Source organism: Pimephales promelas, chromosome 19 (genome assembly GCF_988280905.1).
Source record: "Pimephales promelas chromosome 19, fPimPro1.hap1.1, whole genome shotgun sequence".
In the NCBI taxonomy this organism is placed as follows: Eukaryota; Metazoa; Chordata; class Actinopteri; order Cypriniformes; family Leuciscidae; genus Pimephales; species Pimephales promelas.
Window position 1 is genome coordinate 14,605,715 of NC_142787.1, and position 23,665 is coordinate 14,629,379.

Below are 23,665 nucleotides of genomic sequence, written 5' to 3' on the forward strand. Positions count from 1 at the left end.
TTTGGCTGGAAACAAATGATATTAGCTAATGGAAAGATTTCACTGGCTTGTGAATGTTTCTTTTCCAATGAAATTACCACAATTTTCCACAAAGGCTTTAATAGACAACAACTAATTGAATATTATTCAGTGAATTTGATTAATCGGACTTGATAAATTGCGTTCTTACTTCTCTCAGGCTAGTTATCAGGGAGGTTAGTCCTGTGTCAGCTTGGACACTTGAGTTTCCAGCACACATCAGCAGAGCTTGAAAGTCAGTTTGTGTGGCTGAGATAACACAGGATGAACATGAGTGTGTGTGTGTTGATGTGTCATTCTTCCAGTCAAAATGACTCAAATTCCAGCTTTCACTTGTGGGTGGGACTTTCAATGTGACAGACAGATGGGACTCACTCCACCCAAAATCACTTCTTTTTATTTTTTTGAAAACTGAAGCTACTAGGAAATGTGTAAAAAGGTTTTTTTTTTCCTTCTTGCTATTCTTTCTCTATCTCTTTTAAATACAGTTAGAGGAACCCTTGCAACCACCCAGAACAGCAAGGAAACAGAGTGCATTCACACACAACCCATAAAAATCCCGTAAAAACATGTGACATTGATGTTCCGTAATGTCTCAGCAGCGTCTTAAGTTTGTTTATTTCTCTCTCGAGAAACCACCGTTGTGTATTTTGCTTTTCTCTGATTCGTTCATAAACTATCGCATTACGTACCGTTTCACTAGCTGGCGAACGATCCCGGCTTCAGCTTCAACGACACGGCATTGATTACGTCTTTTGTTCATGCAGCGTGTGTTCACGGACTGGACACGGCAATGTTACTACTGTAGGTCCCAAACCCTGCATCAATCCCGGGTCGTATTTGCGTTCACACAGAAGGCATTCTGGCAATTTCCCGGGATCAACGCGCTGTGTGAAAGAGGCTAGAGTAACACACTAAAAACAATGTACACCCAGATTACTCCAGCAACCACATAGCAATGCACTGTCAACCACCCAGATCACCACAGCAACTGCATAGCAACACACTGTCAACCACCCAGATCACCACAGCAACTGCATAGCAATGCACTGTCAACCACTCAGATCACCACAGCAACTGCATAGCAACACACTGTCAACCACCCAGATCACCACAGCAACTGCATAGCAACGCACTAACCACTCAGATCACCACTGCAACTGCATAGCAACACACTAACCACTCAGATCACCACAGCAACTGCATAGCAACACACTAACCACTCAGATCACCACTGCAACTGCATAGCAACACACTAACCACTCAGATCACCACAGCAACTGCATAGCAATGCACTAACCACTCAGATCACCACAGCAACTGCATAGCAACGCACTAACCACTCAGATCACCACAGCAACTGCATAGCAACGCACTGTCAACCACCCAGATCACCACTGCAACTGCATAGCAACACACTAACCACTCAGATCACCACAGCAACTGCATAGCAACGCACTAACCACTCAGAGCACCATAGCAACTGCATAGCAACGCACTAACCACTCAGATCACCCCAGCAACCGTGAAGAAATAGGCCCTAGTAGTAGCAACCTTACAAAACTACATGACAACCACATTGCAATTTGCTAATGTACACACATACACAAAGCACTAACTTTAGAAGTCTAAAATCCCACAGTTTTTGGTTTTGTTGAGCGTTTGTGTATGTTTATGAACATCTGAGACCTTCTCTCAGAAGCGGAAAGGGATTTTGATGTTACCAGTAGAGATTTATGATGCTAGCAGTGTTTATGCAGTGGTTGTGGTGATGTTCTCTTGGGCGTTTTAAATCAGAGCAGTGTACTTGTTATGATGCACTACTGTGCGTAGTGAAGACGTTTAAGTTCATGCTGGACGTTTTCATGTCACAAAGACAAATGTTGGTGATAGGACCATCCAAATGTGTGTGTGTGTGACCCGTCTGTGTATCATGACTAAGAGGTTACAGTAGCTCTGTTCTGCCTGTTTCTGCAGCACAAAGACCCTGTGTGAAAGACCAATAGATTGGCATTCGCACAAACACACGCACACATAGAAAAGCACACAAACTGCTCTACATCTCACACAAATATTTCTCCCTGAATGCAAACCGCCTACGAGCTCCAGCCACAATGAACAGAGGCTATTGAACAAAGAGAGAGATGATTCTATTTTCCACAATGAGCATAACCTCAAAACATCTCATGATGACGATGATTAAAAACCCCTCCACACACACACTAATTGCACATAATGCACAATAGATATGTTTACATGCGAATCAATCGGAGTGAATCCAATCTGATTTCAGATTCTGAAAGGTCTGTTTATACGAACACTAAACATTTAAATCCAATATATATATATATATATATATATTTGTTGACATGCAGTATATATACACTGGGCAAAGGTCTGGTGATAATTATACAGTGAGAAAAATTGTAGTTTTTGCCTTAAAAGTGATGCCTTTTATGAAATATTAAGTAATTAACTATTCAGTCTCCTCCACTGACAAGTTAGTAAGAAAAAAGACTGAAATATGCGGATGTTCATAAGACATATATCGCGTGTTTTCCAATTGTCTGGTCTAGGGATGCTAACGATTAATCGGAAAAACGCATCGATGGCTGATTAAGCAAGGTCATCATTAGAGTGCGTAGTTTTGAGGTGCGTGCGGCTCATGCGCAGTAACACGTACAGCAGAAACTTAAAGAAATATTAAGCGAGTGTGCCGTACTTGCGTATACATCAAGCAGCAACATTGAATTTGAACGTCTCGAGTGAATTTGACGTCTCGGCCATCTGACACAACACATCATACTACATCTAATACTACATTAATGTACATACTACATTCCAATATGGCGCCGCCCATACCCCCCATAAACAGCCTCAAACCCGTTCTTCAGAGAGTCTATGGGTGACGTCACAGACGCTTTGTCCATATTTTTTACAGTCTATGGTATGCATTCATGTCTTCAAGTCAGGCAATGGATTAGGTTGCCATTTATTTCGAAACATAATTAACCAAGGGTCCAAAAAACCCTCCAAACAAGTGGTTTTCCTGAACATAAGAACTACTTGTCTAAATAAAAGTACATAGAATAAACCAGTAATAATATCCTGGATGCTGACTGATGATCTTCAACGTTGTTTCAGCTGTGCGCTCCTATTCAATGGCACATGGTAAATCAAGACCAGTCAATCTGAGCAATCAAACCAATCCAATTGCTTTCCAGCTGTAAAACAGTGTCCAATTGGTCTCTAAACATCGTCTATACCCACTATACCCACCCACCACACCCAAGATCCAGTTTCCATTGGTTGAACTTTCAAATGACGCTGGAAGCTCCTATAGCTTTAGCCAAGAGGCATGATACAGTATGTCATCTTCACATTGGTTTATGTTGTGTTTGGGCTTGTGCTCTAAATTAACATATGCTGTCTACCTACAACGTTTTACTAATGTTGGACGAAGCTACAAACCACAGATCACGTTTTCATTAAAGCACTTGTTAAATGATGGTCATATTCCCAATATTCACTGTGAAGCTTAGTTCTTTGCTTTAAAACAACACCTATTTTGTGCTGGTTAGTGGCTGATAACATGATAATTTAGTTGCGCCCTTGCTTCGGATTTAAGAGATTAACGATTGATTGATTAATTGATTGTTAATTTAAACATTGATCGATAATGGGAATTTATGTGTATTGACATCCCAGGTTCAGACTCCTGTTGACCACTCCTGTAAATCTTACTGAAACTTCAGTTGGATCAAGCTCAGTTGAAACGATTGAGGTGTTTACTTGAAGGCTTTTCAATCCAATTGAGCCATCAAATGGATTATTTGGTTGCATGTAAACATAGCTAATGTGTGCATGTTGCCAACTGGACTAACTTCTCAAGAGGGCATGGCATTCGAGGTGTCATTCATGTCCGTTGAGCAAAAGTCACTAGTAAGATCATCACACTGACGTTGTGTGTTAAAGAGACGTTTGTTGCACCTTCTCAAAGCCACTTCCTGAGCCAGCTGTTCTTAGGTCAGCGGGATTCTACCGAGCGTTATTTTAATGTTCCTCAGAGGCAGAAAACTAAAACAGAACAAATTACTAAGTGCTAATATTACGCAATATTTAATTCTGACTGAAAATTTCAGGTGAAATACTGATGTTATAAGGTGTTTGTAATGTCTGCAACATGTGTTAAGGGTTGCATGGCATGAATAAATGAAAATGATGTCATTAAGTTAACCGTATTGTTGGATGAGTGTGAAACAGCCTTTACAGTTACACATGGTATTGTGCATGCACACTGTTCACTTTTTGTTCCCTTGAAGCAGTTTTGCACAGTAATTTGTGTACCTGCGTGAATTAGGGTTTTTTTGGGGGGAATTTTGGGGGAATTGATGAACAAAACAGAGTCCTTGATGTGTGTGTGTGTGTGTGTGTGTGTTTGGAGTTTTGGAAATTTTCAGTTTGTTGGTAATTAAATCACAAGCTCACATCAGAGACTTCTAGATAATTTTTGTTGATGGTTCAGTGATGATAAAAGTTATTTTCTACTGCTCCAAGAGGTCGGCAGTGGAACTGCAGGTGTCATATAGACATTTCCTGTTTCCCAGTGAGCAGACTAAGAGTAAATTCCTCTTTTCCCTTTTTTATACCATTCACTATATATTTTATTAATTTAATTTAATTTATTTTAAGTGACTATGTACTCTTCATTTTATATTTATTTGAAGTATTTATAAATATTTTATATTTATTTATTTTATTTTTATATATTATTTATATTTTTATTCATTTTATATATTTTTAATTTCCTAGAAGTGATAATTATATGTACCCTTCACTATTTTATTTTCATTTTATTTTTTAGCTTCTTTGAAGTGACCAATGACCATGATATGTACCCTTCCATATATATATATATATATATTGACTTCCTACAAGTGACCATCATCTAATGAGCAGGCTTGTGTACAAGGGATTCCTTGCGGGATTCATTTGCTGTGTTGCATTTAGTATGACCCGAAGTGTAGCATCCCCAGTGACCTTCAAGAATCTCATTTGGTATTTGTCCTGTGTTAACCACATACACTTATGATCTGACACTGTTTGTGTTTGGCATACACTGCCTAATTCCCTACACACACAAAAGAGTGTTGGCTGGTTTATTAGCGCTTATATCTGTCTCAGTAGCATCTATTTGTGTATGTAAACATGTGCATGTCTACATCTCAATCAAATTATGGCATAGATAAGATGTTGTTCATTAAAACGTTTTATTCTCAAATGAGCCAAAAAAAAAAAAACATTATGTAAATAAATATGATAAATGTAATGGTCTTACGTTATATATTGTAAGAAATACTGTCCTGTGATCAGATCACCCTGTTTCTTATTAACCATGTTCCACCATGACTAAGCAGCGAACTGATCTGAGGTCAGTAGATTTGGATATTCACCTCCAGATGTGTTCAGGTTTGCATTCTAGTTCCGTTTTAAATGACATTAATGTTCAGAAAGTCTCCATCAGTGATATTTTCAGCTCCCTGTAATGTGTATAAATGAGTGGTGTTCTTCATTAGCGTTGTGGTTAATTGGACTGTCCCAAAGTAACAAAGCAGAAGCCTGATGAATCTCGTCCTGAGGCTAAACTAAGGCCAGATTTCACAAGGATCGTGAGTGAATCATGTTGAGAGCTTGCCGAGTTCATAGCAGGAGGGTAAATTAAAAACACATTTACTTATTTTAGAAACGCTGAGAGAATATGACATGTAAAAATGTACAGTTTGCACCAAGAAGATGTAAATGTAAATCTCGAACGCTCAGTATGAGCACCAGTAATAGTGATGGTTGTCAGACCCTACTGTATTTTACAGACATGATCTCAGTGTCCGACTACTGCTCTGCTCTTCTGATTTTTTGGATTTAATGAGTTCATGAGAGACGAGTGAACTCTAGGCTTTCTCTGTTTCCCATCAGAGCACGCAATGCCTATTTATAGTGAGAGAGGAGGCGTGTGTGCATGTGTTTCTGGATGATGAAATACACGCCATACAGCTCTTCTCATGCTTGTGTTCTTGTGCAGCTGTGTGTGTTTTATTTCAAGCTGAATTGCAGCATTCTACCATGCACTCGAGAATAATTATAATGAAACATTTTATTTCTCTTCCATATATAGAGTATGACCTCATTTTTTGATTCAGAATCCACGATGACATCATCACGTTGATTATAAGTGTGTGTAGTGCAGCTTAAAATGAAAATTCTGTAAGTAAATTATGACAACTAACCTTCCAGGTATGTTCAAGCATGAAAGTGTGCTTGTGTTTCTTTGTATTGAATATCAGACGTCTTTTAAATTCCTTTCTTTCCCTCTCTCTGAGTCATTCTCTCCATATTTCCCTCCAGTTGCTCAGTCACCACCTGGCACGGCTTTAATTTTTACACGTGCGCAGAGTCAGACGCCTACAGCCGAGTGTATGTGTGTGTGCTAAACCTCTCCCTGATCCCTCGTTTCCATCCAGTAGACTCGTTCACAGCGGATGCAGGTGCTCTGCGATCTGTCCTGGGTCAGTTGGCGACCCTTCGTGACCCTCATTAATCCACACCATAACAGACGTATAACAGACATAATGACTGAATGTTCCTTCTCCAACTAATGCAGAACTTCATGTGTAAATGTTGTGAACAAACGTTCCATATAATGCTAATAGTATTTTCATAAATGTTCTCAAATTGCTTGGAACATGTTCATTAGATTCGGTTTTTGCAAATTGGGTCCAATTCATTAAACAAGCAGAACAAATTTCAGTGTAAATTGTTGGTTAACTCTTTCCTTGCAATGCCAGCGTTTCCATATATTTATTTCTTTTTCTTTAAAACTTATTAGCCAGCTCCAATATTTCTGATAATTTTAACAAAGCTTCCCCCATTTTATTCAAGCTTCATGCATTTTTTTTTTAAATGTGGGTAAGTTTCATAAAAAAGCTACATTTTGAGAGAATCGATTTTTTTCTCTAAGACTGTGTCAATATCGGATTCAGAACGAAGACCAAAGCATAGACGGAGTAGTTTGAGTCCACCAACACCCCCAGAGCTTAAACAGTCCAGTACATCTGCATGGGTCAACATTTCATTCACTAACATTAGGCAGTTTTGATTTAAATGCTGTTTAATGTTTGGCGATTGTGTTATTTTACACGAGCATAAGTGAGCAATGTTTTCATCCCTTGTTTCTGCTTGTTTTTGGATCCAGATATTCGATCTATACTCTTTCAGATGATGCGTTATAGCACCCCCTAACAGACTACAGTGCAAATATGGATTGAAGGGAGATTAAAATTGGGGAAAGAGTTAAAGTATTGTTGTCACTTATATACAATCTTAAAGGGTCACTCCACCTCTGGAAAGATGAATGTGTATTTAAAATGGGTCATTTATGTAGAAGAAATGTGAAATTATTTTGGAATTTGGAGCTTTCTAGACTGAGAAAAGCCAGAAAATGTACTTTTGGTTTTTGTGGATGAAAGACAACAACTCCCAGAATGCACTTGCTTCGCTACCCTAGGAGGCCACGCCTACCGGTAACAGAGCGCAGTAGGTAAACAACAAGTCTAGGCTACTAGTGAGTCTCCGTGATGAGTAAGTCTGCCAAAAAATGGGTTTCGAGATCGTCCAAAACGTCCGGGATTCGGCTTTTGCGTTGTACAGTCGCCATTCATTATGTTTATTGTGGTGAGCAGGACGAGTGAGGGCCGCGGGAGAACAGCACGAGGCCGGTGGCATGAGTTCCGATGAGCGACAGCTGTGAGACGCAAGTTACTGGTCTCGTGTCTCTCACGAAGGTGCGGGAATTTTCTTAGCAATGTTAAAACGCACATCAACCGATCACTTGTTTAGTGTTCATGTAAACACTACATTCAGATTCACCAATCAGAATGAATTCAGTTAGATTGAAACAAAAGGTGTGCATGTAAACAATGAATGGCGACTACAGAATGCAAAAGCTGAATCCCGGACATCGACGGCCAGAAATGTCTGGGAAAAAGAGGACTGTAACCCCTGAAGTTACTACTCGGCTTTCTCCACAGAACAAGAGCCTGCTAGCTTAGCTACCAAAAAAGATGGCTGACACTATGGCCGTGTGTCCACCAAAGCGTTTTTATCCAGCTGAAAACGCTAGACGCTCTGCTTAAGACGCCGTGCTTTGGGCACTTGAGAGCGCTTTGGCAGCGCAGCGGTTTTTCTGTTGAGACGTTTCATTGCTATGATACGGAATATATGCAGCAGTTTGAATGTTGTGACAGTTGGTTGGTGTGGTTTGGTCCCGCCCCTCCTCCATTGTGATTGGACGGCTGGGTAAAATGTGACAGTGATGAGCGCTGCGTTTTATCCAAAGTTGAACATTTTTCAACTCCCAGCGACCAGTAAAAACGCTGGGCGGTCGGCGCTTCAGCGTGAAAAAGAACGCTCTGCGCCTCGGTACGCTCACGGCGTTTAAAAAACGCGGCGCTCCCATTGAAAACAATTAAAAACAATTAAAAACATACGCCAGGCGCTTTGGTGGACACACGGCCTATGTGTAATCCCAATCCTCCATAATGCATCCGTCTGCATATTCAGTACCTCCGTCCATATTTTCAACACGTTTCTGCTGGTGAAATCAGGCGCACTGGCACAGATCTGTGATTGGTCTGTTAGCGCATTAGGCCCAAACCCCTATGGGCGGGTTTGAAAGGGTGGGATCTAGTGCTTGTAGTTTTTACAGAAAACCCTCCATCTTACACTTCCTCCTACAATGACGTAAAATGACGATTTTTGCGTCATTGTAGGAGGAAGTGAAAAAGGTAAATAGCGTATTTCTCTCATCTCAGGGGAAAATGAGAGAGTGTTGCACGACCATTCAATAGTATAACTGGGTTTCTAACAATGGAAAGCTTAATGCAAATGGGTGGAGTGAGTGACCCTTTAAATTGCCACATTAAATTCCATGCAATTATTTATAGTTTACATTGAAATTCTTTCTACATGTTTTAATGAGCCACAATTTTTTAAGTGCCTTGTTAAAAGAACATACTTGTAAACATGGAATTTTTACACTTGCCAATATAACATTAAAAATTTGTTAAAAAAACATTACACTTGTAAAATGTAGCACACAGAATGTTGCGAGAACTTGAAAATGTATAAAATACTTCTTTATCTACGATTTACCATCCAAAACTATATTATTATTATTATATATTAGTGTTTTATAGATTTTCACTACAATAAAATAACATCTTTGTTAATGTAGTTTACGAAACTGTAGTTCTATACATTAAACGACACAATTTGGAATTGGACCATTACAAATCAACGTTCCAGTGTTAAAATGTTTGATCCGTATGTTTGCAGTTTTAGGAACATTGTGGTATGTTTATGTAACTTACGCCACAGTAGAGAAGGAGGAAGCAGGATCCAAATGCAAACACTTTAATTAAATAAATAAACAAACAAACAAACAAACAGGTAATCCAAGGCAAACGAACAGAACAAGAACTCAGGACACAAACTCAAAGCAGGGGCAAGAAACAGCTACACAAAACAACGACCGACAAACAACAACTGGAGAACAGAGGTATAAATTCACTGACAAACAGGCTAAACAAGGTAAAAAGGGGGCGTGGCTAATCAGAAACACCTGGAGAGACTAATCAACAAAACAGGGAACAGCTGACCTGAAAAGACAGGGAAGACATGAGACATGAAACCACCATGACAGATTAAAAAAAAACAAAAAAAAACAAAGATTTTAACATGCGCACAACCCAAGTGGAATGTTTAGAAAACGTTTCAATGCTTACAAAATCTAAAACTTAAATTCTATGTAGCGCCACCCCAAACGCTTGACTGCTTGTTGTTGACCTATTCCTAATTTGAATGTTGCTTTAAATAGAAAGTTCTGTTAAAAACCAGGATGTAAATATGAAAGGAAATTTGCCACCAGGATGTATGTTGCATTCATCTTTGGTCATTGCTAACGTCTGGACTTGAATTAAGTCGTAGAACTACTGTAAATCTGGTGGCCAGACGCTCATTGGATCGGCTCCAGATGTGCAATATATCTGCTTTATGCTGGTTTGAGGGGTTTAATCTGTGGATAAAGAAGGAATCTGGATTATAATCCACCATTATCACACTGGAGCAGGCAGACGAACTCGGACTGGAGGATTGTGCAGGTGGACAGTCTGACACTGGTTTTTGGCTCAGTTCTGACTTTAGGAGTTGGTGGAAACTGGCTTGAGCGCAGTGGAGATGGGGGCCACTCCATCATTCAGAAATATGTGGACTAATATGTTGTCGATTCAGAGGGTAAATGAATTATGCTAATCGTTTTGTGCTGCATTGCATAACCAAATATCATATTATGTTCTGTTTTAAGAGGAAAGGTATTTTTTATTTACAATAAGGTCCTATTAGTTTACATTAGCTAATGCAATGAGCAATACATTTGTTACAGTAGTCTATTTGTTAATCTTTGTTATAAAAATACAAGTAGTTATTAGTTCATGTCTATTAAATAATATCAACAGATACTTTGATTTTAATAATGTATTAGTAAATGTTGAAACTAGCATTAAGAAATGCTTTAGAACCTAAATATATTTCGAAGTGTCTGCAAATTTTGTAGTTCGTGGTTGTGTTTGTTGTATTTCTCGGTGAAATTATTTGGTTTGTTGTTTAATGGTGGTGTCTAGCTGTATCTCTGTCAAAACTGTGATATCAACCTTAAGCTATCTGCTGTTTCAATCCTTTTGTTGTTGTCTCTTTGGATAGAAGTGTCTGCTAATAAATATCTGTACATGTAAACTGATACATTACAAACCCTAACCTTCACTTTTAATATTAGCCCAAAACTATTTTTAGATGTAAAAAAAATATGTAAATTTTCCATGTGGGGACTTTCCCAAGCTGATGTCAAGTTTTGATGTTTTTTTTTTAATTTCTCGAGAGTTTCAAAAGCTGCCCACATTAACAGCACTTCTTCAATTTTGGGTGCATCTTCAAAGAAATAGATCGTGCATGGCCTAGTTTAGACAGCAGGGTCAGTATCACAGAAACACCCTATCCTGTCTGTTTAGGATCCATGGTCATTTTGCTCAGGAAATAGAGCTTTTTCAAATCTTAATATTTTTGATATGTTTTCGCTTACCTCAAGGGCATCCAAGATGTAGGTGTCTTTGTTTCCGCAGTAGTTTAATTTTTTATATTTTTAGACCAAACCGTTCTTGTCTGTCAGTCATATAATGCAGGTCTATGGTCACCACCTCAAAGAGCATGCACAGAGAAGACCAAATTAAACATGATTTAACGTCCAAGTGATCGGAGGGTGCGGGCGCTTTGGTCTGCGCAAGCGCCGGGAGTGATCTCTCGCGCGTGTACGTCACAGATTTCAGACGTGTTATCCTTCACTGTGAAGATCTAAACATATTTAGATACAGGAAATCGCAATGGAAGACGATTTCGATATATCAACAGACAACGTTGAATTTTTTTTTAGCAACTGCGCGAGAGATCACTTCTGCCGTTTGCGCGCTCAGATCACTTGTACGTGGTTGTGGTTACAAGAGGTAAAAACGATATAAATATCGTTTTCAATATAAATATCGTTCGTTTTCTCACACAAACCGCTCGTTTCGTGTCTTAGGCCATCAATGCGTACTTACATTTACGAGTCATTCAATCATGTTTTATTTGGACTTCTCTGTGCATGCTCTTTGAGGTGGTGACCATATACCTCCATTATATGACTGACAGACAAGAACGGTTTGACCTGAAAATATCAAAATTGAAAATACTGTGGAAACAAAGACACCTACATCTTGGATGCCCTTGAGGTAAGCTAAAACATATCAAAAATTATTTTCAAAGTGAACTATCCCTTTAAGTCAAGAATTCGGATATGAACTTTCATATAGCCCCAGATCTATAGACTTGCACTTGGAGCACCTCATAGACGTCTTACTTTGCATTGCTGAAAATGTTAGACATCCAGACATCCGTTTATTGCATACTACGCCAACTCACTGATCAAAACCACAAGACTATATGCGATCAAACAGCAGATTTTCGTCTTGCTCTCTTTAAACCTTTCAGCTGCTGGGGTTCTGCCGCTTTTGTAGTGTGTACTAAAGACTGGGTTGTGTAAGAGGAGGTGATCTGTGTTTAAATGAGGCTGGCTAATCGTATTAGGTAATTTGGATTACCCAGATGCTGAGAGGGGACTTTGGCACTGTGTGTGTTTCTTAGCTCTATTCTTCCATTGCTAGTTTTAATAGCCTTAATGGAATAGCTCACCAGAAATGAAAATTCAGTCATTAGGGGCATTTGTTGTCATAGGAACTGAGTTACAGGAACTAGCGGTCCCTTGAGAACTAAATGTTCCCCTTGGGCCATTTTCCTGGTTGCATTCACACTGGCAGTAGGGACTCTGAATGATTCAATGATTCATGATTCAATGACTCACTCACAAATACTTCTTGTTTCATTAGATGAATCAGCAATTTGTATCTAATCCCTTAACTAATCTAATTAATAATTCAATTACATACATTTGAAGTCAGTTTTTTGGTTTCAACTGCTGTAATTTAAAAATAGCGATGTAAAGATTATATAAAAAATTGTCTTTCTTCATATGGGTTTAGAACCTTTAAATAATCGACCAAATTTTTAATGTGGAGTGCAGAAACCCAGATCATAACCCACATGTACATCCTGTGCACACTAACACACTCACAAAGGTTTGCGCGCTCATCCTGTCTGCTGGCTGAATGCATGCGGACGGTTTGCACGAACATGAATTAAACTAGTTCTTTCGCAAGGAGAAAGTGAAATGTTCTTTTGAATCTAACTCTCATGCTCTCGAGTGTGTGAGTGGAAATCTGGTGAATTCTTCAGACTTCGATATGGTTGAAGAGAAAATGGGGGGATGCTGGAGTCAAACGAAGGTGATTGAAGCGTTAATGCTGTACCACTTTGGGGTTTTATTTAGCGTAGTTTCTGTCTAAGTTCTGGTAATGTGATTTCATTGTGCTGAGAATGGGGTTTTGAATGGTTTTTAGGTTTGGGAAAGCAATGTTTGGTTGTCAAGACACATTTTGGATGTGTGGGATTCTTAAGTTGCTTTCTTGAGTTCTTTGTTTCATTATAGGTTCTTCAAATCAGTGTTTTGGTTTCTGGGTTTTCATTACATGGATTTTCTTAAGAATTAGAAGGTCATTGTTCCTAAACAGGCTCTTTTATGACATCAAGTTTGTATTCTGATTGGAACCTTTATTTTCCATTGTGATGTGATTTGAAAGGAATTCTGAAATAGTTTAGAGGGACCCTAACATAAAGTCTAAATATTTTCTGTCATATTTAACCTAGCATGCATCAGGCTCTTGAGCCTGTCACGTCTCAAAATGAGTGATCAGTTTTAGTTGAGGTGTAAAATTTGATTGCGTCTGAATCTTGTACTAATTTCTGTGGTGTGTATGTGTGTGTTGCAAAGAGGTTTTACCGGAAATCATCTGCAAAGAAAAAAAATCAAACTTGACACAAACTCCTCGTCATCATACCTTCATAATATATCATCTGTTGATGACCACAGCATATTAAGACACATAGAAGAAAACTTTCAGGCCCATTAACTTAAACATCACTGATGTAATGTGCCACTGCCTTTGATAAGGTTAGATAACATTTTTTTCATTATTATTAATATTAATTACGTATCCCAGAAACATAATAGCGCTTATAGTATTCACAAGATTTCGACCGTACAGTCTATAAACCTGGTTTCTTGTGTTTTTGTGTTAGGAAAACTTGAGAAACATCCCAAACATGCAGTAGATGATCCAAACTAGAAACACTTGTATTTGATTGTGATTACACTGATTATGCATTTCACAATGTATGTGTACAATAATTTGCATAAGTACATAAAATAGTTTCACTTATGTAAGTTTGCACTTAGTACTTTAGAAATATCACTTGTGAAAAAACTAAAATTATAACATTCTTTAAAAAGTTCATTATTTTTGTCACAGTAGTACTCACTTTCAAGTCAGTATTAAGGGGCGGTCACAAGGAGGCTTGCTGCGGTAGTCGATGGTACTGGTGTTACATGGTGTTCGGCCGAACAGCGATTACAATAGTTGCCCACCGCGACACCGCAGAATCGCATCACAGTGTCCGATTTCACTGATCACATGACAAGAGATGACTGACAGGATGATGACGGGTGATTTAGCCAAAATATTGACAAAATATCTTATTTGAAAAATCTGCGTTCAGTACCACCACTCCCGACATAGAATATGTGTGATCGCGATTCGCCAATTCGAAAGTGAAAAGCAAGTGATTTGCGAAAAAAGTTGATTTGGTTAGAATAAAAAATCAATGTCAATGGCTACCGTCAAATGTCTGGTCATCAACATTCTTCAAAATATTTTCTTTTGTGTTCAACAGAAGAAAGAAACTCATACAGGTTTGGAATGACAACATTGATGACAACATCTTCATGTTTGGGTGAACTATCCCTAAAGGCAAGGTTAGCAGGGAAGGCCTTTTTTTGAATGGATGTCAATGGAGGAGAGGCTTCGCTATGCTGAATAAACGGCTTTTGTGTGAAAATGGCGTATCATTATTTAAATAGACATCCCATCGTCTAATATTTAACATGTTTGTGTGACAGGTATGATTCAGTTTACCACACTTTATCTGCTTCATTTATGGTATCCGCAAACTGTGATGTCGAAACCCCAAACTGTGATAACTGTCGCACAACTATGAACGAAATTCAGTGATGGCAATGCTGTAATGTGATTGGCTATCAAGGCACACGGGGTCTAAGTTAGCCATTATGCTTTCTTCTGTGGCCACGTCCCTCGTATCTCCCAATAAAAATGCATTTTTCTGCGTTCCAAAGTTAAAGTTGATGATTTCACGTGTTTAAAGTCTAGTGGGTTCAGGATGGGCTCTTCCTGTCCACTTCCCGTTGACCTCAGTGGAGCGACGCCTTTGCTTGTGACCCCTTGCACTGGCTGCTGTCATCAAACATGTGTTGTTCTGCCTTTTCGGTGAACCTTTTTTGGTGTGGAACATTTTTTGATTTCAACAACTGATTCAAGGCGTTGAAACATCAGTTTTCAGTGTTTTTGCGCCAACTTTAACATATTTTTCTTTCTCTGTCTCTCTCAGGATCAGTTTGATAACCTGGAAAAGCACACACAGTGGGGAATCGACTTTGTGGAAAAATACACCAAATTTGTGAAGGAAAGGTCAGAGATCGAGCTTAACTATGCAAGACAGATCAGGTGAGTATTACATTAACCTCACTGATTTAAAGTTATATATACATATATATATATATTTGACCTTAGATATTTGCCTATATTCGTAATGCATATTATACTGCAAAATTAGTAAGAATTAGTACAACATAGTCAACACAAATATGAATAGGATATTTCTGTAACATTAGTTCACAGTGCAATAATGTCAACAGATACCATCTTTGATTTAACGTATTATGAAATGTTGAAAACATTAACAAATGTTATTAAATGCTGTAGAAATATTGTTCATTGTTTGATCTTCGTTTCCTGTTTACACTTCTGGGCTTCGGGGTCTATACGACCCCAACAATTGATTGAGTTATTGTACAAAAAATATACTTTTTTATAACTAATATATCATTTTTTTTGTTTACTTCTCATCTATTCATTAATGCTGTGTTTTTGGAGATATAAAGTACTTTTGTATCCATATACCACACAATTCCTCACTTAAACCATTAGCTTTAGCATTAGCATGTGAAATGTTATTTTTTTATGATGCATTGCATTTATGCACTAGGACTAGGCCTTCATTTCTGTGAAAAAATGTTCAGATTTATGCCAGATTTTTTTTTTTTGACACATGAAGAAAATATATTTAGTTTTTTTCACATTTCCCATTCATTTCAATGTGGGGTCATATTGACCCCGAAGACCAGAAGTGTAAACAGTTTTTTTTACATACCTTCAGAACAACCGAATCAAGCCCAGTTTTTTTTTGTGTGTGTGTGTATAGATAGATAATGTATGAAAAGTCACAAAATCTTATTCCACTCAGATGAAGGGAACCTTTTTTTTGTTAAGTAAAAGTTGATTGGGGTCGGACCCTATGACCCGATTGAGGGCTACCAAATGAAACCTTATTTTAGTGTTACCAATGCTTCTATCATGCAGATGTAACAAAACATGCAAAAGAATGGCATGGCGCACTCATAAATATTCATAAACGTAACAACATATGCTTATGTGTGTATTTATTTAGCTTTCTAGTGATATGTATATCTGCTTAGAAAGACAGATAATGCCATTTTAAGCTGGTTTGCTGGTTTGAGCTGGTTTAATCTGGACTCTCAGTCTTTCCAAGCTGGTGAAAACCAATTTAAAATCAGTAAACAGACAAGTCTGATCAGGCTTTTTTAAATTTTTATTTTAACATAGGTAATTAGGTGGAAAACTTTTTAAGGGATTAATAGGTCAGAGGTCAAGTCTCATCTCACATATTGCACCAGGATCACCACCAGATCTTAGGGTTCGGCTACAACCAAAATCCCACTGTAACCCCTGCAAAGCGTCTGTCGTGTCCATACAAATGAACACAGGTGCAGCTGCTTGTACTTTATAGTGTATTCGTGTGAAAATAAAGGCCAGACAGCTAAACACACACACACACTAATTACAGATGTGATCTTGCTGCTGACAGCTCAAGGATACAGGAAGGAAGGGCAACATTTGTATTTTCTCAGTGTGTGTGTGTGTGTGTTTAAATTTGGGAAGAAAATGCAGGTTACCCTGGTAACAAGGTGTCTGCATGGTTTTCCTCGTTGGTGACCTACATTTACACGGGCCAATCACGCGCCTCGACCCCACCCCCCATTCCAGTGATAGGATTTAAAGCTCACAGACACTGGAGGACACACATCCACACACACACTGACTGTACATCAACCCCCTCCTGATAACAGTGGGAAACCCCTTTAATTCCCAGACGCAGCAGGGGTTCAGCCGTCTAACACACACACACACACACACACACACACCAGTCTGTTACTGGATGTCATGAACTGCACTTATAACCTCGAATACACTGCATGATTGAATTGCATTCTGTGGGCACATTGAGATGAAATGAACAAACTGATACATTTTAATCAAGTACAAAATAAAGTTCTGCGGCAATACCTTGATTCTTTTGAGCATCTCTTATTTATAAAGCAGGGTGTTTAAATTTGGCTTTGATGGCATTTCCATAATGGTAACTAAAAAACATAGTTTTGCCTCCCCTCCCCCATGATATATATATTTATGGTAATGCATACATCAACTAGCACTAGTTTTCATAAACATACATGCATGCATGTACACACACACACACACACACGCGCACAAATAGTATAGCAAGCATGGAGAGAGAAAGAGAATTTGCCAAGATAATAGTCAATATTGGACAGGAACAGAGTAAGTCTCTCCGGGGAGGGAAATTGCAGTGTTGCTGACTGTGGCACGTAATGTTGCGCAGTAGAGAAACACAATTGGTATAAAAATACATGAATATGACTATGAGATATATAGACTATCAGATAGATAGATAGATAGATAGATAGATAGATAGATAGATAGATAGATAGATAGATAGATAGATAGATAGATAGATACACAGATACACAGCAAAATCCCCAGTATTACATTAACTGAAAGTGTGAATTATATAAACTTCAGTGTTAAATGAACACTGAAGCAATGTTAAAGTTAATGATATAATTAAATAAATAATTGAGCGATAATTGAGCATTATTGAAGACAACTAACAAGCAGAATCAATGAAGGAGAAAACCATAATTTCAAGTTACCATTATGGTGATCAGTGTTCACTTTAGTTGGGCTCTTGACCCTTAAATCGTTAACTTTTTTTTGTTTGGCTGCTGTACATGAGTTATAACAGCCAGATGAATAAATAGAAAAGGTGACACCATCAGGTGTCTTCAATAATACTCAATCATCATTAAACACTGGGGATTTTGCTGTATAGATAGATAGATAGATAGATAGATAGATAGATAGATAGATAGATAGACAGACAGACAGAATATGTGCAGAAGACACTCAGTGACAGAAGGGCTGATGGGGGACAAGAGGAGTCATGTGTGCGTGAGTGTGTGTTTATTTTAGTGTGTGTATTTTACCCTTCGGCAAGTTGCAGTATGGAACGCACATACACACACACACACACACCCTCCTCGAGGCACTGATGACGGGCAGACGTTCAGTATTTATACATGCTGATAATAGAACACAAAGAGAATAACATCTGGCTGTGACGAGAAAGGCTACAAAGAAACACAGCATTTGTGTCACAGTTTCCACACACTGGCCTTGAGCCTCACACTCATTTCAAAAACATGCAAAAGGTCAAAGCCAGAAAGTTCTCTGAAGTTCATATTTGAATTTGTTGATTGGTTGTTAGTACTAATATAGTGTTTTTGATCGGTCTCTATTCTTAATTGAGCTTTCTGATTGGTCTATAAACATTTCAAATGACTGATTATTAGCATTCTGCAGAGGATACACTGAATATGTATTTTTATAGTATGTGAAACAGTATACATGGTATTTAATTCAAACATTAGTGTGTTACTGCACATTTAGATTATGTTGCATAATTTATTCAGCAATGTATACTTTTAATTGATTCATCTGTATTATTTCCATTTATTTTCTTGGAAATAAAATGATTATTTTACTTTTGGTTACTTATGGTTGATTTGTGCATTTAATGAAAATAAAAAGTCAGGTTGATCACTGCATTTTGGGATATGGTTATACACACAGCATGTACTGATTGTATATTGCACATTTAAAAAAGTAAAAAAAATATATCAGTATATCGTATAATATTCCTGGATGTAGTGAACCTCATAGAAGTACTTGTAGAACTAGTATGAGAAGCATGTCAGTATTTCAAACATATGCAGTCATTTGCTTTTCTTTAATTTTGTACAGGAACCTGTCCAAGAAATACCAGCCTAAGAAGAAAGAGGAAGACGAGAACAAGTACGTTTACATTTTGATATTAGATTTGTTTGGTGTAAATCCAGATGGATCAACACTTTACCAGTCAAGATAGATTCCTGACTTCTTATATTGATGATGTCACTTCCTGTTTTAGGTACACATGGTGCCGTGCGTTTTATTCGACGCTAAACGAGCTGAACGATTACGCCGGCCAGCATGAGGTCATCGGAGAGAACATGACATCACAGATCATCGCTGACCTCACGCGGTACACACAGGAAGTCAAAACAGAGAGGAAATCGGTGAGTGAAGGATCGCTCAGATAAAGTTACAGCTGTGATATGTGCAATTTGGTTAAAATCCTGTCTAATACTCCAGTTTATTAAATAGAGAAAACTTGTTAGGATTACTTTCTGAAGGATGTGAATAACGTGGCACCGTCCACTACATTTAAACACACACAAGGTTATTAGGTATTTTCCTTGCTGATTAAGTGAATAATCAATAAACTATTCATTTCAAAAGTAAATTGTAATAAAATTATCTTTTGGTTTAAGAAAAGCCCTTAATCTTTTAATCACTCAATATATTTAACAATGTATAAAAAATATATATAATATATATAAAGACCTAATGATCAAGGAATTTATTTAGATAAATGTATATAATATTTATAATGTATATAAATGTATATAAAGTTTATTCACATTATTATATATATATTTTATCTGTATAAATAAAATTAAAAATATTAGATATAAGTATATATAATGACTTTTTATAATCGTTTGAATATTTTTTTTAATTTTATGTTTAAAATTATATACATAAGTATACATATTGTTAATACATTACATTAGTATATTATTATTACTTTAATATAATTATAATATTGATAATTTAATTTAGGACTTTAAAACAACACTGTAAAAAAATCCAACTCACATTTTGTTTGACAAATTCTGTTTTTAAAGTTTATTAAAATATTTAACATGAAAACGTTTGTACAACTAATGACCCTACGTTGAGAGAACTCAAAAATGTCCTGTAGCTGTTTGCCTTAAACTTTTTAAGTTTTCTCAACTCTTTTTTTTACAGTGAATATACTGCCTTATTTTTTTACGAGTATATAAGTTATTAGGACAGTTTTCTCTTCTGAAAGATCCTATTTTGTCCGATTATAGCACACATCTCACTCTGTCTCCCTCACTTCCATAAATAGAGCTGCTGTTGTGTGTTTAGACTGAAAGTGTCTGGTTTGTGTATATGAATTACTCTCATTTGTGTGTCTGTGTGTGTTTTCATCATTCCACATAAACACACACACAGATGAGAAACATCACCAGAATGACACTGAGCTCTCGTGGTGGTCGACTCCACGATTTATGTCCAGACAGAGCTGAACTAATGACATGAGCAGTGTCAGAACACAACGTTCATCTTTCATTTATCTAATAAGATGAAGGCATTTTAGTATCAACCTGAAGAACACCGATTTCCCAGCATTCAGCACTCACACACACACCGAGTAGGGCTCCATGGTGTCTGTCTGGCCGTTTTCCCAGAATGCTGCTTCTCTCCTGTTTTATAAACCTCCTCTTTCCCTCGCTTTAATTGTCTGTCTATCTCTTTCGTCTACCTCTGTTCATCGCTTTGAGACACACGTGCCATTTTTGGATACTGTATTTGAGTATATAGTATGAGTATATATATATATATATATGTAAAACTAGTATTTATTTTGTAGTTAATGCACTTTGCAATGGAGAATTAATGACAAACCGTCTTGCTCAGATTTTTCACGCTTTTAATCCAGACAGCATATGGTCTGGTACTGTAAATCTCTATTAAACCCATTGTTGAAGAGGCTGTACACCCACTGGGCCTGGGCCGTGTGTGTTTGAGACAAGCTCCATCTGTAGGCCCCGAGCAGTAGTTCAGGTTATTCTGGGATGTGATAAATCCCGAACCTGAGAGGTGCTGCTTTAGTTCCTCAGACTGATCCAGGTTCAGTCACTAGCTGAACAAGAGAAGAACAGAAACAAAAGTACTCTGTTGTATGACAAAGGCCTGACTGGTTTTACATAGGCAGACTGTCTTTGACTAACAGCATTAAGTCGTTTTCAGGCCAGGAATGCCTTCTCGGACATGAAGAGACAACTGGCACATGCAAAGTGACCAACCTCAGTTAGTTTTGTTTCGGTCATGAGCAGGTTTTTCTGAAATTGAAACCCGGACGTTGCCGTGAATTTAGCCAGTGCTCTCAGTTATTTTTCTGAAACAAATACTTACATTTTTTATTTTATTTTGTGTTTTTAGTTAATTTATTAATTTTATAAAATAGTATAAATTTATATAAAAATAGTTTAGAAAAAAAGTTGAATTATCTAAAATAATTAATTTTATTTTGTTTTTAGTTAAACAAATATTTTATTGTACAAATAATAAATACAAATAATAAATAATAAATAAATATTTTGTTGAAACAAATACTTTAATTTTTTATTTTGTGTTTTTAGTTAATTTATTAATTGTATAAAATAGTATACATTTATATAAAAATAGTTTAGAAAAAAAGTTAAATTATCTAAAATAATTCATTTTATTTTGTTTTTAGTTGAACAAATGTTTTATATTTTATTTTGAATTAATTTTTTGATTTTTTGATTTTATATTTTACTTAATTTTATTTTCTTATCTTATTCTGTTTTTAATTTCAAAAATGTTTTATGTTTTTTTAATTTTATATTTTATTTTGTGCATAATAGAAGAGTTATAATGTCAGTGCATTTGCTATTGTTCAAGATAGATCTGTTGCTTTCTGTTTTCTTTGTCCTGTTTTTGATCCATGGGAAACAAGTCTGCATTTATCTTCAGTGTGTGTGTGTGTGTGTGTGTGTGTGTGTGTGTTTGAAGCATAAATTATTCAAATAATCTCTGAAGTAGCACAGTATTGTTCAGTCTTGTCTCTTTCATCTGTTCATCAGGTCATATTTTTCTCTGTTATTTATTTTCTTTTTCTTCTAACAGTGAAGCGTGATCTTTTTAATCGGCTAGAGGTCAACTTCCTCTTTGAGAACAGGTTGACTTCCTCTGATAGGATGAAATAGTAAAGACTGTATCCAGATCAGCTGTGAGTGTAGATTTCCGCTTCTAAGTTTATTTTAATGGGCCGTAGCATTTTGTGTATATGAACTGTATATACCATAATATAATGATAAATATACCTTCGTGTGTTTGAGTGTTTGTGAAAGCGCACTGTGAAGCGTTGATCGCTATGCTAGACACAACTGGACTCCTTCACTATTGACTGACTGTGGGTTTGTACCCATAATGCTTTCTATAGGGTTTTATTCGCACGCTGCATGCCTGCATTTCTTATTCAGCCAAGATTCTCAGTGATGAATACTGATCACATTCACACTCTTTCATTCATTCACTCGTTTTTTCACTGATTCTGGTTCAGTCAGTACAGAGAAGCAGCAGATCATGATACACAGATCCAAACATCTTCCTAAAGTCAAAAGCCTTTTTAACAAAGACCATCTAACATTTTTCTTTAATATATTGTTTTTTGTCAGGCTCTTATGTATAGGTTTCTACCTAAGTACCGACATTTCTGAATGGGCTGAGGCTGGGGTTTAGTGAGATTGAAGTGAAAGTATTTGATGAAGGTATACTATGACTATGTTCTCAACCATAAGCTGGTGTGTGTGGTGTGTGTGTTCTCGCTGCCGTCACATCATCCAGGTGGAGCTGCACATTGGCGGTGGTTGAGGAGATTCCCCCCTTCTATTTAAAGCGCTTTGAGTGCCTGGAAAAGGTGCGGATTATTATTTTGTGCGGATAGCATTCACTCAATACTATTATCTTATTTTTGACTAAAGTGGCTTTTAGAAATATATATATAAATTTAAAATACTTATTTTATACTTATTTACTCATTAATATTTATTATAAAAATGTAATTAAAGGTGCATTGCGCAAGTCTCTGAGTTTTTGCAGAACTATGCCCCCTCTGGCGACAAGTGAAACTGCAACCGGAGGTGTGCACGCTCATGGATCACACACACACACACACACACACACACACACACTTGCACGAGCTGTTCATAATCAAAGGAGCATCAGTTAGAATGTCTTTAGAGGTAATAAAGTTATAAATCATTTAAAATATATGAAAGGAAGGGCATTTGAGTAAATTACACACTTATGTGTGTGTGAGGGGAAATCGGGGGTAGTAGAAAACTTCGGTTTTTGTTTCCATCTGTCGCCATGTTGAACTGTTTTATGTGCTTACTGTATCCACTTATGATTATATTATTATAGAAACACGTCAAATGACGTCACGCCCAGTCTCAAATTCTTTCCAGAATCCCTCTTATTTATTTTACTGTACAGGATTATAGAGGCAATCGCAGTGATCAGAGAAGGGCTCATTCAGCCCATCAGGCAATTGTTTAAGCATGTATGGGTTATGTAAATCTGGTATTTTTAACAAGAAATGTTGTGCAATGCACCTTTAAGTAATACTTATCTAAAATATATAAATATATATTTTT

General features: G+C 37.2%; 1 protein-coding gene across 17 annotated transcripts in view; it reads left to right on the forward strand.

Annotated features, from left to right (window-relative positions):
* fnbp1b (formin binding protein 1b) overlaps positions 1 to 23,665 on the forward strand; it is an 81,353-nt gene that overhangs the window by 19,731 nt on the left and 37,957 nt on the right. For 16 of the 17 annotated variants that reach the window (XM_089123633.1, XM_039659568.2, XM_089123629.1 and 13 more), the window contains exons 2-4: positions 15,238 to 15,353; positions 19,092 to 19,142; positions 19,258 to 19,405. In XM_089123633.1, coding sequence (XP_088979759.1) covers positions 15,238 to 15,353; positions 19,092 to 19,142; positions 19,258 to 19,405 — 315 coding nt within the window. Of the gene's footprint in view, positions 1 to 12,796; positions 13,002 to 15,237; positions 15,354 to 19,091; positions 19,143 to 19,257; positions 19,406 to 23,665 lie in introns of those variants that run through there. The other variant, XM_089123631.1, reaches the window with a different exon arrangement.